Raw genomic sequence first — 13,663 nt, 5'->3', positions numbered from 1 at the left:
TCAGCCAGTCATTCACCATTCCGCACCGTAGTTGAGACCGTGACCGGCGAGATTACCATGAGCTAGACCAGTATAGGCAGCGGCTCCATGTGCCAGAGGAGCGCCATAGGCGGCAGCGGCCAGAGGAGCGCCATACGCGCCGAGACCAGCGCTATAACCTCCATATCCAAGACCAGCTCCGATTCCGGCGTAACCAGCTCCAGCATATCCGGCACGGTGAGCAGGGTAGCGGTTGAAGTTAGCGTAGGAAACAGCGCGGCCTGCGAGTCCTGTGGCATAATGGGCGCCGGCGTAACCACCGAGAGGAGCGGCGAGACCACTGTGGGCTAACGGGGCTGCGAGGGGAGCGTGGGCGAGAGGGGTGGCAGCAGCGAGAGGAGCGGCGATTCCATGCGCCAGAGGAGTGGCTAGCGCTCCGTGGGCTAAGGGCGCAGCGAGACCCGCCTTAGCGAGACCAGCACCGGCATATGCTCCACTGTATGCCGCAGGAGAAGGATGGACGCCGTAAGGAGGGTCTTTACGGACGACAGCGTTGAATCCAGTGTTGGGATGCGACTCGTAGTCCACCGTGCGCTTGGTGCCGTCAGGGTCGACCAGAGAGTACTGGCCCACGACGGAGTCTCCGACACGTTTCTCGTGCTGGCTCTTCACGTCGCCAGTGTTGGGGTCCGTCACTCCGTACGAGTATGAGTAGCTGCCACCGCTGGCGCAAGCCGCAGACACACATGCGACGAGGATTATGAACTGGAAAAGGAAGTTTACAGATAAGCATTTGGATGCTTTTTTGGTCGTAAAAACATAATATGATTTTACCAAGGTAGGTGCAGTGTATTGTGAGTGATTCAGTTTAATATTACAGATTATTAATTTAGTAAAAAATTGCATTCCGTGTGGAAATTAAGTCCTATTAACGTGCTGTATCTTATAATGATCTGTGAGCACCACCAAGGAAACAAATAGGAATCATCACTTCTTTGCTATTGTTATTTCAGTAGACCCGTTACGTTGTATTTTTTTTTTAAATAGTATTTTTACCTTAGCTGCCATTTTCGGAAGTGTGGTATGTTGTTCGAGCCGAACTCTGGACTGACTTACCCCAATATCAGTTACTATTTATATTCATGAGTGCCTCACTGCGTTAGATATTGCTTAACTTTATTCAGTTAGCTTTAAAAAATGCAATTCTCAAAGTCATAATTCATTTTATGAAACTTAATTAGGCATACATAATGCCTTGTTCTATGATTAAGTCAGTTAATTCATCTTACTTTTTCCGCCAATCAGGTGATTCAAGCTTGCAAAGACCTTACCAAACAAAGGACAGTCTCACAAAGTTATTTTACTAATACATAAATTCTATGTTTAATCAATTTGCCTAATCCATTGGAGTGGCTGCCTTAATTTATGTGTAAACGTCAGAATGAAAATTCGGTTCTCTAGTAAATCATAAAGATCATAAAACCATTTCGTCTTCCGCTCAGCAATAAAACATTTCACGATGTAATCCGACTATTCTTCATCATAAACCGAGACGGTTATACGAAGATAAACGTACTTACATGTGCAACGGTCATAATTAGCTTGTCTAAACAAGTGTTTCGGTAACGTGTGCATACAAATCTTCTCATTATAACCCCCGAAAATACAATGCACCAGTTCTACACTGAATATAAATAGCAAACGAGATTAGGGATGAATCAGTTCAGAGTTTAACTCGACTGAAACACCACATACTAACAAAAATGGCAGCTAAGGTAAAACACATTGGCAATAGCAGTAGAAAGACTCTCCCCCTATTTCATGTGATGTACTATACACGTCTTCCTATCCCTTCAGGAATACAGGCGTGTTGTTATGTGTTATAAAACATTGGACAAAATCTCATATTTCCACTTGGGAATTCATTTATGATAGCGAAATGAGCTGTATTTGACGTCATGAATAATCCTAATTAAATGTACTTATTATTTTTTTGTCTAAGTAGTAGGTCGCTATTTGAGTGACCAATTGCTTTGAATAGATTTATAGAATAGAGTAATAGATTTTATGTCTTAGCTCTGATCAGCCCAATCGTTCTTACGAAACAATGCAAGCAATACTTATTTATTTTTCCAGTTCATAATCCTCGCTGCATGCGTGGCCGCGGCTCGTGCCAGCGGTGGCAGCTACTCATACTCGTACGGAGTGACGGACCCCAACACTGGCGACGTGAAGAGCCAGCACGAGAAACGTGTCGGAGACTCCGTCGTGGGCCAGTACTCTCTAGTCGACCCTGACGGCACTAAGCGCACTGTGGACTACCAGTCGCATCCCAGCACTGGATTCAACGCTGTCGTCCGTAAAGACCCTCCTTACGGCGTCCATCCTTCTCCTGCGGCTTACAGTGGAGCATACGCCGGTGCTGGTCTCGCTAAGGCGGGTCTCGCTGCGCCCTTAGCCCACGGAGCGCTAGCCACTCCTCTGGCGCATGGAATCGCCGCTCCTCTCGCTGTTGCCACCCCTCTCGCCCACGCTCCCCTCGCAGCCCCGTTAGCCCACAGTGGTCTCGCCGCTCCTCTCGGTGGTTACGCCGGCGCCCCCTATGCCACAGGACTCGCAGGCCGCGCCGTCTCCTACGCTAACTTCAATCGCTACCCTGCTCACCGTGCCGGATATGCTGGAGCTGGTTACGCAGGAATCGGAGCTGGTCTTGGATATGGAGGTTATGGCGCTGGTCTCGGCGCGTATGGCGCTCCTCTGGCTGCTGCCGGCTATGGCGCTCCTCTGGCCCATGGAGCCGCTGCCTACACTGGTCTAGCTCATGGTAATCTCGCTGCTCATGGTCTCAAATTCGGTGCAAAATGGTGAATAGCTCCCTTAAGCTAGGCAGCCTTAGACGAATTATAACGAAACGAAATAAATAATTTAAATAAATGATTGTAAATGATAAAGTCGTTTCTTTAAATAAGTACCTTTGTTAAAAATATTTTTTACAACATGAATGTATCGTACTATCTATATCGTATCATATTTAATTTGATATTCATTTGTTTAATTTATTTTGTAAATATACACGTTTGTGATTTGAATTTAGAATCTTCCCATTTGGTATTAGTAGCAGTGGCTTACGTTGTCTACACGTAAGTTCAATAAGTATTATTACATCAAACTCTACAGCTATTTCATAGCAGAGTTTTCTATTATAATATTTCGCTAAATAATTATTGGTTTGTTATTAAGAGAATGCGTGATTTTTGTTTTATTTTAGTTCTGTGCAATAAAGTATATTTGATTTGATTTGATTTGATTTACATCGTACTGTCACGGCTGCGAATTCCGGGTCTAAACCACTGAATTCGACTTTTTGACATTGAATTTATGTTAGGTTAATTTATATCACTTGGTTCCCAGGATTTGTGTCCAGTTAATAGCAAAAAGCTCGGCCTTATCGTATAGGACTTGAATATCTGCCTACCCCTTCTGGGATACAGGCGTGGTTTTATGTTATAATATTATAAATTATTGAATACGAGAAAGATTATGAATCAATGTCAAAATTGTCCCCTTTGATGATTACAGTTTCCGGTTCTTCTTCTACCGTGTGGGTTGTGAGGTGAATTGCCAACCTCACTAACACTGGTTCATAGTGCATGAGTCGAATCCCTCAGTAGTACCGGGTTCTTGAACCGATCGGCGATTCAAGGTTGACTGTCTTACTCTAGCTTTTTGTTCTTGCTATTTTTGTAACAGTTTTGGTTAAATGTAGTTGAGTATTTAAAGTTTTAAATTGGCATGCGTAAATAGAGTATCCGTCGCAGTGATATTTTGTTTTCTTTTTTAAAATTATTTTCAATTCTTTGGTGATGGAAAATTCTACTTGATATTAACTCAGAATCAGAATAATGAGCTGAATCATCCCTCTCAGTATTCGTTACGATGTCACTTACATCCGGTACAAGTACGTACAGGTAGCCATACAAGTACGCGTAGGTGTTAATGACGCCGTAACAAATACTGAGGGGTTGATTCAGACTATGATTCTGAGTTGATTTCAAATGGAATTTTCCGTTGGAAATTTCATGAAATTTTGTGTTTGCTGTACAGATTTTCCTTCGTTTAACCTTCTAACTTCATGCATCTTTATCTTTATTTTGGGTATAATTCTTCTTCTTCTATCGTGTGGATTGTGAGGTGAATTACCAACCCCATCAACCCTGGTGCCAGGGTTATTGCAGAATCGCCATAGGCCCCTGACATGACTCATGTAACGACTACGTACTTACATCAGTAAGTAATAACCGGGACCAACGGCTTAACGTGCCTTCCGAAGCACGGATCTTTTTACTTTTTGCACAATCAGATGATCAGCCTGTAATGTCCTAACCAAACTAGGGATCACAAAGTGTTTTTTGTGATTTGTCCCCACCGGGATTCGAACCCGGGACATCCGGATTGTGAGCTCAACGCTCAACCACTAGACCACGGAGGCCGTCAGGCCGTTGGGTATAATGATGATCCTTTTTACATTGTATTTTGGAATAATGATTTACCCAAGTAATGAGAAAATAAGTAATTATCACATTAAAGGTGTACAACGTCACATATATATTACTTTTGGTGAACGTTGCCTGGAAAGCCCCTCATTTCGAGCTATTAAGTACATTACGTGCGGTGCGGGCCAGCTCCAACAGCGTCCTGATGATGATTGCATCCAGACTGGACTGCCCTTTTCTTCGGCATTGCTGTGACAGACACCTCTCTGTGCCAGTGCCGGAAAGGCGCTTCTAAATGGATTTTATTATTATATTTATTTTTAACTCAATATTAATTAATTTTTCATTTTAATAAATATGTTTTTAATTTTAAGTTTTGATTTTAATAATTTTTAACTTTATTTCATTATTATTATTATTATTTTTAATTTTAATATATTGGACATAATTATATCTTACAATATGGGTGCCTACCTGAAATAAATGCATTTTATTTTATTTTATTTAATAGTGGTATTTTTCCTTGTTGAATGCTTTGTATGAACGTAATCTTTACTGGGATTTGGTTTTGTGTGCTGTTGTCAAACAAAGATCAATAGATAGATCAATCGTGTGGGCTTTCATAATAAATATTCATAAGGAAAAATACGTAATTAATCAATACATTGCATTAATTTATTGAATTGCCAGCTTGAATAACTCAATCTAGTGAAATTACGGAAAGTAAGTGAATGATTTGCTACAAGCCTCAAAATTGCTTAATTACTTACAAAGTGTAATTATCAAGTTTATTAAGTAGGCACTTATATTAATTGAACAGTGAAATGTACTTCAATATGAAAAAGCGACGTAACAGGATGTCGTCAAAGTAATAATTAAAAAACGTATATTTTAACAAAAGTTTTATTTATTTACACATTGTTCATCACAGCTTTATATGTCATTGAGTATTTGTTGGGTCAAATAAATTATTTTACTATTTACTTATTTACCAGGCGAGTCCGTGGGCTCCGTAACCGTGGCCTCCGTAACCGTGGGCGGCATAGCCGAGACCGTGAGCACCGAGGCCGAGACCGTGAGCGCCGAGGCCGAGACCGTGGGATCCGTAGGCGACGGCACCATGACCAAGACCAGCACCGTAGGCGAGGGGAGCAGCGTGCGCGGCGTAGCTCAAAGGAGCAGCGTGCGCGGCGTAGCTCAGAGGAGCGGCGTGCGCGGCGTAGGCGAGGGGAGCAGCGTGGGCCAGGGGAGCGGCGTGAGCGACCACGGGAGCGGCGTGAGCGACCACGGGAGCGGCGTGGGCGAGGACGGGGGCGTGCACGAGGGCGGGGTCCTTGCGCACGACGGCGTTAAAGCCGGAGTGAGCATCAGCGGCGTAGTCGACGGTGCGCTTCGTGCCGTCGGAGTCGAGGAGCGAGTACTGGCCCACTACGGAGTCCCCGACGCGGGTCTCGTGCTGGCTCTTGACGTCGCCGGTGTGGGGGTCGGACACGCCGTACGAGAAGCTGGTGTAGTCTCCGCCAGCGTGCGCGCACGCCACCAACATAGCGACAACGACGAACTATAGGAAAGGAAAGACAAATTGAGTTAGATGATTAATAATTTCACTATTTTTTAATGTGTGATTTCTAGCTAAACCCCACTGCTGCAGTAGTTTCTGGAGTCAAATCGGTGACCGTTTAGGCTCCGTCATAAGGCAAATTCCATAAAGAAAACTTCCGCTCAATTAAACTTTAGAACTTGTCACAAAACTAGTCACTTTTGAAATATTTTTTTAAATGCACTGTTCGAAATGGGTGTAATTACACTATGGACTCTTGTATATAAGTAAATTACACTATGTAACTGCAAGGTAATAAATAATTACCTTAGCTGCCATTTTGACGTTTGTTTTAGTTGCACAGTGAACTGCGAATGATTAATCTCGATTTTGTTTGTCTTTTATATGAGTCCTGCACAATCGTTTCACGCTAATAATAGGAAGTAAAAGACATATTACACGTTCTAGGTCACTCAGAGTGAGGGTTTTTTAGGAGTTCAATTTCGTCAGTGAACGAGTAATGCGGAACTTCAATGCTCGACGGCTGACCGCTCCAATCGGTATAATGTACTTATATTTCATCGGTAATATAAATATAATATTATTACTTGATACAAAGGAAACAATTAAATGCATTGCACACATCGAACCTAGCCACGTTTTCCGTTTCTAACAAAATATTCGCAACCTTGAGACAGTTAGATGTTAGCGCAGATAAAATAATGATGTTACAATGTTTTTAGTCAAATTGCTATTTGTGTTAATTGGACGATTTAAATTATAATCAGGCATGATTTTTAATGTGTTCAACTACATTATGACAAAATACGATATGTAATATTACCTAGGTAACATTATTTTGTAGGTGCAAATGTTTTTTGCTTAAAGTATTGTTATTGCGCAACAAAATAATCAAATTACAAAATATTTTAGGGGTCATAAAAATTATACATAAAGTTAAAAAATCATAAACTTTTATTTACAGACCAATTATTTACAAAAATATGCGGAGATATGTCAGGATTTAGTAGTAGCGAGCATAGGGGTAGGCACCGAATTTGTAGGGGTAAGCTCCGTAGGAGTAGGGGTAGGCGCCGTAGGGGAAAGCGCGGACGATGGGAGCGATGGGGGCGATGGGAGCGATAGGGGCGATGGGGGCGATGGGAGCGATGGGGGCGGCGATGAGAGCAGGGTCCTTGCGCACGGCGGCGTTGAAGCCCCCGGCGCCGGCGGCGTAGTCCACGGTGCGGCGCGTGCCGTCCGACTCCAGCAGCGAGTACTGGCCGACCACATTGTCACCGGCGCGGCTCTCCGTCTGGTGCTTGAAGTCGCCGGTGTAGGGGTCGGCCACGCCGTACGAGAACGCAGACAGATCGGAGGCGGCGGCCACAGCCACAAAGGCGAGGAATACGACGAACTAGAAGGAAGAATTTCGTAAGTGAAAAGACTATATTGGGATCAAAAGTACTGTCATGATATTTTACGGTCGTATTTCAAGATAATTTATTGTCACCAAGTCTTGATTGAGGTTGGTCATTATCCATCACTGCTGATCGAAAGTGATAATTGGATTTGGTTCGACAGTGTAGATTTATGACAACAAGCTTAAAGTTATCTATTTTAATATTAGTCTAAATATTTACCTTCGCAACCATTTTGTAGTTTGTTGTTTTGGTAGTTGTGACTACGTCGTAAGATCCTGTGAATCTGATGCTATCCTCCCAGATTCAGTGCCTTTATATATCGCCCAAGACTACTCCAGTTTTATCTCGAGCAACTTGTTTGAGAAGAAATTCAGGAAATAAGTCTAAAAGTCAAGTTCGTGCGAGGGCGATGCTCCCAAGAAAGGTTTCAAGTTCTACATGTTGATATAAATAACAATAGGTGGTCTATATTTAGCATCGTTACATGGAGCATTATGTCTTTATTGATTGCCTCCGTAAATATGTTTAAAAACCTTACAGGGACGCAATTTGGATGCAAATTAGGCTATTTTTGGCTGAGCTGTTTTAATTTATTACGGTTGCCCTAAATATAATTTCAACAGTGAATTTAAGGTCTTTCGACTTAAAAGTATTAGTAAAGGAAATGTGGCATAGTAGGATGTTATATTCTACTTTTATTTTAGAAGTAAGTAATTGGTTCGATTACTATTTTTATCAGTTAACAAGTTAACAAGTAAGTAGTAAGTAGTAACAGTTAGCAAGTACTTATAATTATTTTTCTTTCTGGTTGCAGTTAGCTCTGATGATCGTCAAAAGTCTTAACGATTGTTGTGGACAATTTATCGTTCTAAGACTATTTATTCTATTTATTTATTCTTTTGGGCGTTAATTATAATGACATATTTTTTATCATACCTTTATTTCAATTTACGAGTACAAAATTATAAATAAGTATACAACTAATAGGTTATATAATACAAATGGCATTGCATTTCTTGGACATTACTAAGTCTTTCCCTCAATAGTAATCATTTGTGCCGAAGGTTATCTGGTACGGTCACCAATTACCTCTTATTATCATTCTCTAGTGCACTTCCAGTCTATTCCTAAGCTAGTCCGAAGCATTGAAGTAAAATATAAATGCAAACAAGATAGAATATCAATCGGTGTCCGTTTTCCGTCGCGTTCATTTTGATCCTTAGTATAATATAGTGTATCGATACACAGATGACAGAGAAGTCTTTCTACATTTGTTTATTGACAGAGAAGGTCATGTTAACTCATAAAAGGCGTTATGTTTTTAATATACGAGGTGACTTTAGTATCGTACTTTACATGACGCCTATTTTATGTCTCTACTTTAAGACACTCAAAAAAATCATCTTGGAGTGTTGGATGTTCCAAAATTTGAGTAGATACCTAACATTTGTCTCTTTGCTGCTTGAAAATGGCTTTAGAAGTATTTTCCTTTTTATTTCAAATACTTATCCTCGTTTATATTAATACCAAATTCCTTTTAAAGTAGGCTATGTCATAGTGGTGAGACATACTGAGTAGGTATATCTATTTTATCATTCCGTGGTTATATATAACTAAAGGACTTCCTTTATGTTCCTTCCTCTTCGTATCTATCACCTGCGATAAAAGTAGCTTAATTCCAGGGATGACCAACGCGATGAGTGTTGATGGTCTGAATGACAGACGTCCTGGACACAGCAAAAGGTTCTGGCGTCGAAAGAACTTGAGGTTGAGGTATTTGTGGCCATTGAGGTGTACCATTATCATCTCTATCACCTGATCTGTCTACGTCGTTCCTATCATTGTTGACTGTAGCTCGGAAGCCCCTTAGGTCATCGGCTCTGTAATCAACGGTCCTTCGTATTCCATCAGGCTGAAGAAGTGAGTACTGGCCAGTTACCGTGCCTCCGTGACGGGTTTCCTGTTGGTTTTTCATGTCTCCAGTGTTGTGATCGTTGACGTTGTAGGAAAAAGCGTAGTTCGAGTCGTCGTGTGGAATCACAATGGGAACGTGAATCGGTAGTTGGTGGATTACCATGCACGTAGCTGACAGGACCAACGCGGAAATTATGGACAGCTGGAAAGAAAAAGTTATAAATTCTTGAACTGGCTCGCCACTCACTCAAAAAATGCCTTACCTAAGTGCTTATTGATAATGATGTACGGTATCTATTGCAGCATAGAAATACACAAAATATGAACAACGCTCAGATCTATTGACATGTGCAAACTCAGAAGTGCCACATTGAATCAATTCACCTAAAAATTCGATATGGCAATTTGATTTTGTGCATATAAAAGTAAGTGCGCAGTGTCAACAAATGTCAAGTTAATAGCAATATTGATTTTTTTTAGGTGAATTGCTTCAATCTGGCCTTTTTAACCCCTCTGAACTTGTCTTTGTAAATTGATAAGTTGTGTAGTTTCCCTATCACCATACTTCTCTACTAGGGAATGATAAAGGTAAAACATGTTTAAAATCTCGAAAACTCAGATAGCATTCGCAATACTTTCTCCATCTACATAAATTCATCATCTCCCTTGCATTATCCCGTTTTTCACAGGGTCCGTTTACCTAATCTGAAGATTTGACAAGTCCGGTATTTTACAGAAGCGACTGCCTATCTGACCTTCCAACCCGCGAAGGGAAAACCAGCCCAATACAGGTTAGGTCACAATCGAAACGTATTTCTCGGGAATGTGGGTTTCCTCACGATGTTTTCGTACACCGCTGAGCACGTGATAATCATTTATGATCCAAACATAAATTCGAAAACAAATAATATAAATCCAGAAACAAATAATGATAAGGCATCCCGTATTTAACCACGACCTTTGAGGGTAAAGTATCTAGAATCTACAACCAATATCAAAAAGTTTTGAGCAAATAGGTTTATTATATTTATAAGACTGGGAAAACCTAAATGCAATTACGATGACAGGGAAACTAGTGCAATCTAATAAAACCCTTGCTACACTGTTGTGAAGGCTGAATGAGTAATATTATAAACTAGACCAACCTTCTGAATCATGTTGTTTGAGTCTAAAACCCGTCCTTTGACTACACGAATACTTAATGAAATATAAGTGTCAATGCGAGTCCTGCTATTTATATTCAAACTATAGGAAACTGATATCGGAATGTGCAATACAAGTATCAAATTTTGTGGGAAACGGAAAGGAAATAGAGCATTTTATACAAAATCGATATCTATTCGTAACACTTTAGTAACGTAGAGTACATATTAGAGACACGTTTAACAGACATACGCATCATTTTTTTCGGTATAAATGATGACCCTGGTTACCATAACAAGTTGCTGTATTATCCCGATCAAAATAAAGAGAAGTAATAAAGATACCTAGCAACATAATTCTATACATATCTTTAATTATCTAAATATCAAGCATCAATTATTTTTGAACATGCCTTTGCCAATACATTATATTTTAGGATAATTCTCACGTTAAAGTTGTACAGTGCCATATATATCTTTTTTTGGGAAACGTGGCCTTTTGGATTTTTCTTTTTGTTACCTCCAGAGCATAGAGATGCACGTTACTGGATAATATGGCCGTTAGTAAGACGTACCTATTATGCAAAAATATATTTGCCGAATAATATAAAAACGTTGAAGATATTAGCCTCAATTCCTGCAGACACCTCCTAATTTTATTTTAAGTTAAAAGGAAAGGGACGGGAGATTAACAACTGTTAATTTTAAAATCAATGAATAACCCGGGTGAATTAAATATATCTCTGATATGCAACCCGTTTCATGTGTGCTGTCATCTTAAATCTGTCGAGTTATTGACCAATGTAAAAAATTTAGAGGGTTGTTTTAGATTTCTGCCTAAAATTGTATTCCATAATTTTTACGCCTGTCGATTATACGTCCCTTTTCGTTTCGGCGGATAAGAAAATGACAGGTATAACTTAAAATAAAATCAGGTGGTGTGTACTGGAATCGGGGCCATTGGTTTGTTACATACCACTTAACAATATCGTTTACGGCTGCGGTCCGTTCAAATGGCAAATAAAATGACTGTAATTGAAATTCGACTCACAAAGTCTTTGATTATACTTAGCACCTTGAAACTAATAAACAAATAAGGGCATTTGTATGCTGTCCTCGTTTTAAATATCGAACTGTAGTGAATACGGGTGGGCCCCTTTGGTTTTTTTTTAAAGTGAAAAATATTTGCTGTTTTTTGTTTTTCTTTTCTGCCACGTAGGTACTTCTTCTCTCGTATAGGTTGTAAGGCCAGTGACCGACGTTTGAACCGCTAATGACCCCTGACATGGCTCATATAACGACTAAATACTTACTTTTGTTCGGAGTACGGATCATCCTACTATCGGGTGATGAGCTTGCAATATTCTAACCAAACTATGGAACACAAAGTGTTTTTATTATTATAAAATATCTTCTCAGATAATTAAATCTAGTCGAGAGACCAACGCCCTGACCACTAGATTACGTATGCCGTTAATGACAATGTGTGAAGTATTTATTAGGAGTAAAGAAAAATAAAATAAAGTGTGTTCATCTTCTCAATAATCTTATCGGAAAGCTACATAAGCTATCTTCGGGCGCATCAGCGTCGTGGCGGCTAGGAGTCGAAGCAGTCGCCATGGTCATCATCAATCTTATCATAAATCCGCCTTAGCGATTGCGTCTTGTCAAGGTCCTACATGATGAAAAAGAACAAGTTGAGTACCAGAATAAAATAAATTAGGCAGAAAGAAGGTATTAACGGAACTTTCTGGCAATAAATCATTTAGCCCGGTCCAAGAACTTAGTACTGTTGCGAATTTATTTATAATAAAGAACATTAAACTCGAAAGAAACAGTAAACTTGAAATAACTAAACATTAATTTAATGCATATTGAATGTAATAAAAACAAAAAGTTGATTAAAATTCAAAACTTATTCCACTTTAAAAGTCACTCTTCACTCCAAACTAAACAACTGTAACCCAACTAAAAGTGAAGAAACAAATCATAAACGTTAACTTTAGAAGTAAATAATTAATAAGCGTATCATGCAACGCGCATTAAGTTACGTAAGTATAACTTTGAGCTCATCTTGACGACCATGGCAATGACCTCAAATGCATTATGCCATTGCACTGTCGGCGCCGAAATTTGACCCGGCCCTGTGTTGCATCATGAACGGATTGCGGTATAAGCGAGGAGCGATTATGAAACTTGGCAAAAAAATATATGCAAGACATCTAGCACAATAGACACAAGATACAGAGATAAGGACAACAGATACAGAAAGGCACAACAGGCGGCCTTATTGCTCATGCAGAAATTTCTTTTAGGCAACCTTTGGATATAGGAAAATTTTGTACAAATATAATAGCGGGGTTAGTGCATTCTAACATAATAAATAATTCAAATAACTACCTACAATAATAAGAACATTAATCTATCTGTATAATTAGATAGATCAAATCAAATCAAATATACTTTATTGCACAGAACTAAACAAAAATCAGACATAAAACTTGAATACAGACAATTTGGGCAATAGATTAATGTTGGACTATTAAATATAAATAAATAATTAAATATAATATCACTATGGAAGAAGGAAAAGATGACAGATAGTTTACATATAAGAATAGGAGTCAGAGTTCACAAAGTGGGCCTTAACTTGTCCTTAAGTATAAGATTTGATTACCTATATTTTTAAAAATATCACAGGAGGAACAATAATTGGTGGAACAAATTGAAGGCAGACGTCGTGTTGCTTTGAAAAGAGACAGACAGATGGGAAATGTTACACCGACAAGAGCGTAGTTATTAGGTATGTAAAGAAGCAATCTTGAACAGGGGCTTAGCCAAGTTGACAGTGATAAAAATGTATGGGATTGATATAATGTGACGAGTCAATCCCATACTTACTATAAGTACTTATTTTTGACACTATTATCGTGATAACCTTTGTAACTTGGCTCGGGCCCCTGGAGAATTGTTTAAACTGCGAAAATGTAGTGGCTAATATGTTCAAAAGCTAAAAAGGATACATAATATGTTCCAGCAAAACCATTTGTAAGTAGTTTTATTATTGAATCATATTTTTAACTTAAAATAAGGGATGTTCATTATCATTTTAGGAATATTGTAGGTGACAATTTGCTTTGATATGGCCTTGTTAACCCCCTTGGTACCTAA

The 13,663-nt window shown here is 39.6% G+C and overlaps 4 protein-coding genes across 4 annotated transcripts; 1 reads left to right on the top strand and 3 right to left on the bottom strand.

The window, feature by feature from the left end:
* Positions 1 to 12: 12 nt before the first annotated feature.
* Positions 13 to 1,047, bottom strand: LOC126366685 (cuticle protein 19.8-like). Its single transcript, XM_050009882.1, has 2 exons — positions 1,036 to 1,047; positions 13 to 744 (listed from the first exon to the last, which is right to left on the bottom strand). Exons 1-2 carry the CDS (start codon positions 1,045 to 1,047, stop codon positions 13 to 15), a joined length of 744 nt encoding a protein of 247 aa, XP_049865839.1.
* Positions 1,048 to 1,713: 666 nt separating this feature from the next.
* LOC126381405 (cuticle protein 19.8-like) lies at positions 1,714 to 2,848 on the top strand. The gene is made up of 2 exons (XM_050030906.1): positions 1,714 to 1,754; positions 2,116 to 2,848. Exons 1-2 carry the CDS (start codon positions 1,743 to 1,745, stop codon positions 2,845 to 2,847), a joined length of 744 nt encoding a protein of 247 aa, XP_049886863.1. The 5' UTR covers positions 1,714 to 1,742; the 3' UTR covers position 2,848.
* A 2,510-nt stretch (positions 2,849 to 5,358) lies between these two features.
* On the bottom strand, positions 5,359 to 6,375 carry LOC126381720 (larval/pupal rigid cuticle protein 66-like). Its single transcript, XM_050031176.1, has 2 exons — positions 6,340 to 6,375; positions 5,359 to 6,033 (listed from the first exon to the last, which is right to left on the bottom strand). Exons 1-2 carry the CDS (start codon positions 6,349 to 6,351, stop codon positions 5,461 to 5,463), a joined length of 585 nt encoding a protein of 194 aa, XP_049887133.1. The 5' UTR covers positions 6,352 to 6,375; the 3' UTR covers positions 5,359 to 5,460.
* Positions 6,376 to 7,036: 661 nt separating this feature from the next.
* LOC126366673 (larval/pupal rigid cuticle protein 66-like) lies at positions 7,037 to 7,708 on the bottom strand. The gene is made up of 2 exons (XM_050009880.1): positions 7,656 to 7,708; positions 7,037 to 7,429 (listed from the first exon to the last, which is right to left on the bottom strand). The coding sequence occupies exons 1-2, from the start codon at positions 7,665 to 7,667 to the stop codon at positions 7,037 to 7,039; spliced, it is 405 nt and encodes a 134-aa protein (XP_049865837.1). The 5' UTR covers positions 7,668 to 7,708.
* Positions 7,709 to 13,663: the final 5,955 nt, after the last annotated feature.

The sequence above is a fragment of the Pectinophora gossypiella genome, chromosome 1, assembly GCF_024362695.1.
Source record: "Pectinophora gossypiella chromosome 1, ilPecGoss1.1, whole genome shotgun sequence".
Taxonomy (NCBI): domain Eukaryota; kingdom Metazoa; phylum Arthropoda; class Insecta; order Lepidoptera; family Gelechiidae; genus Pectinophora; species Pectinophora gossypiella.
The sequence above is the reverse complement of the archived record's forward strand: the minus strand, read 5'-3'. Positions and strand labels throughout refer to the sequence as shown.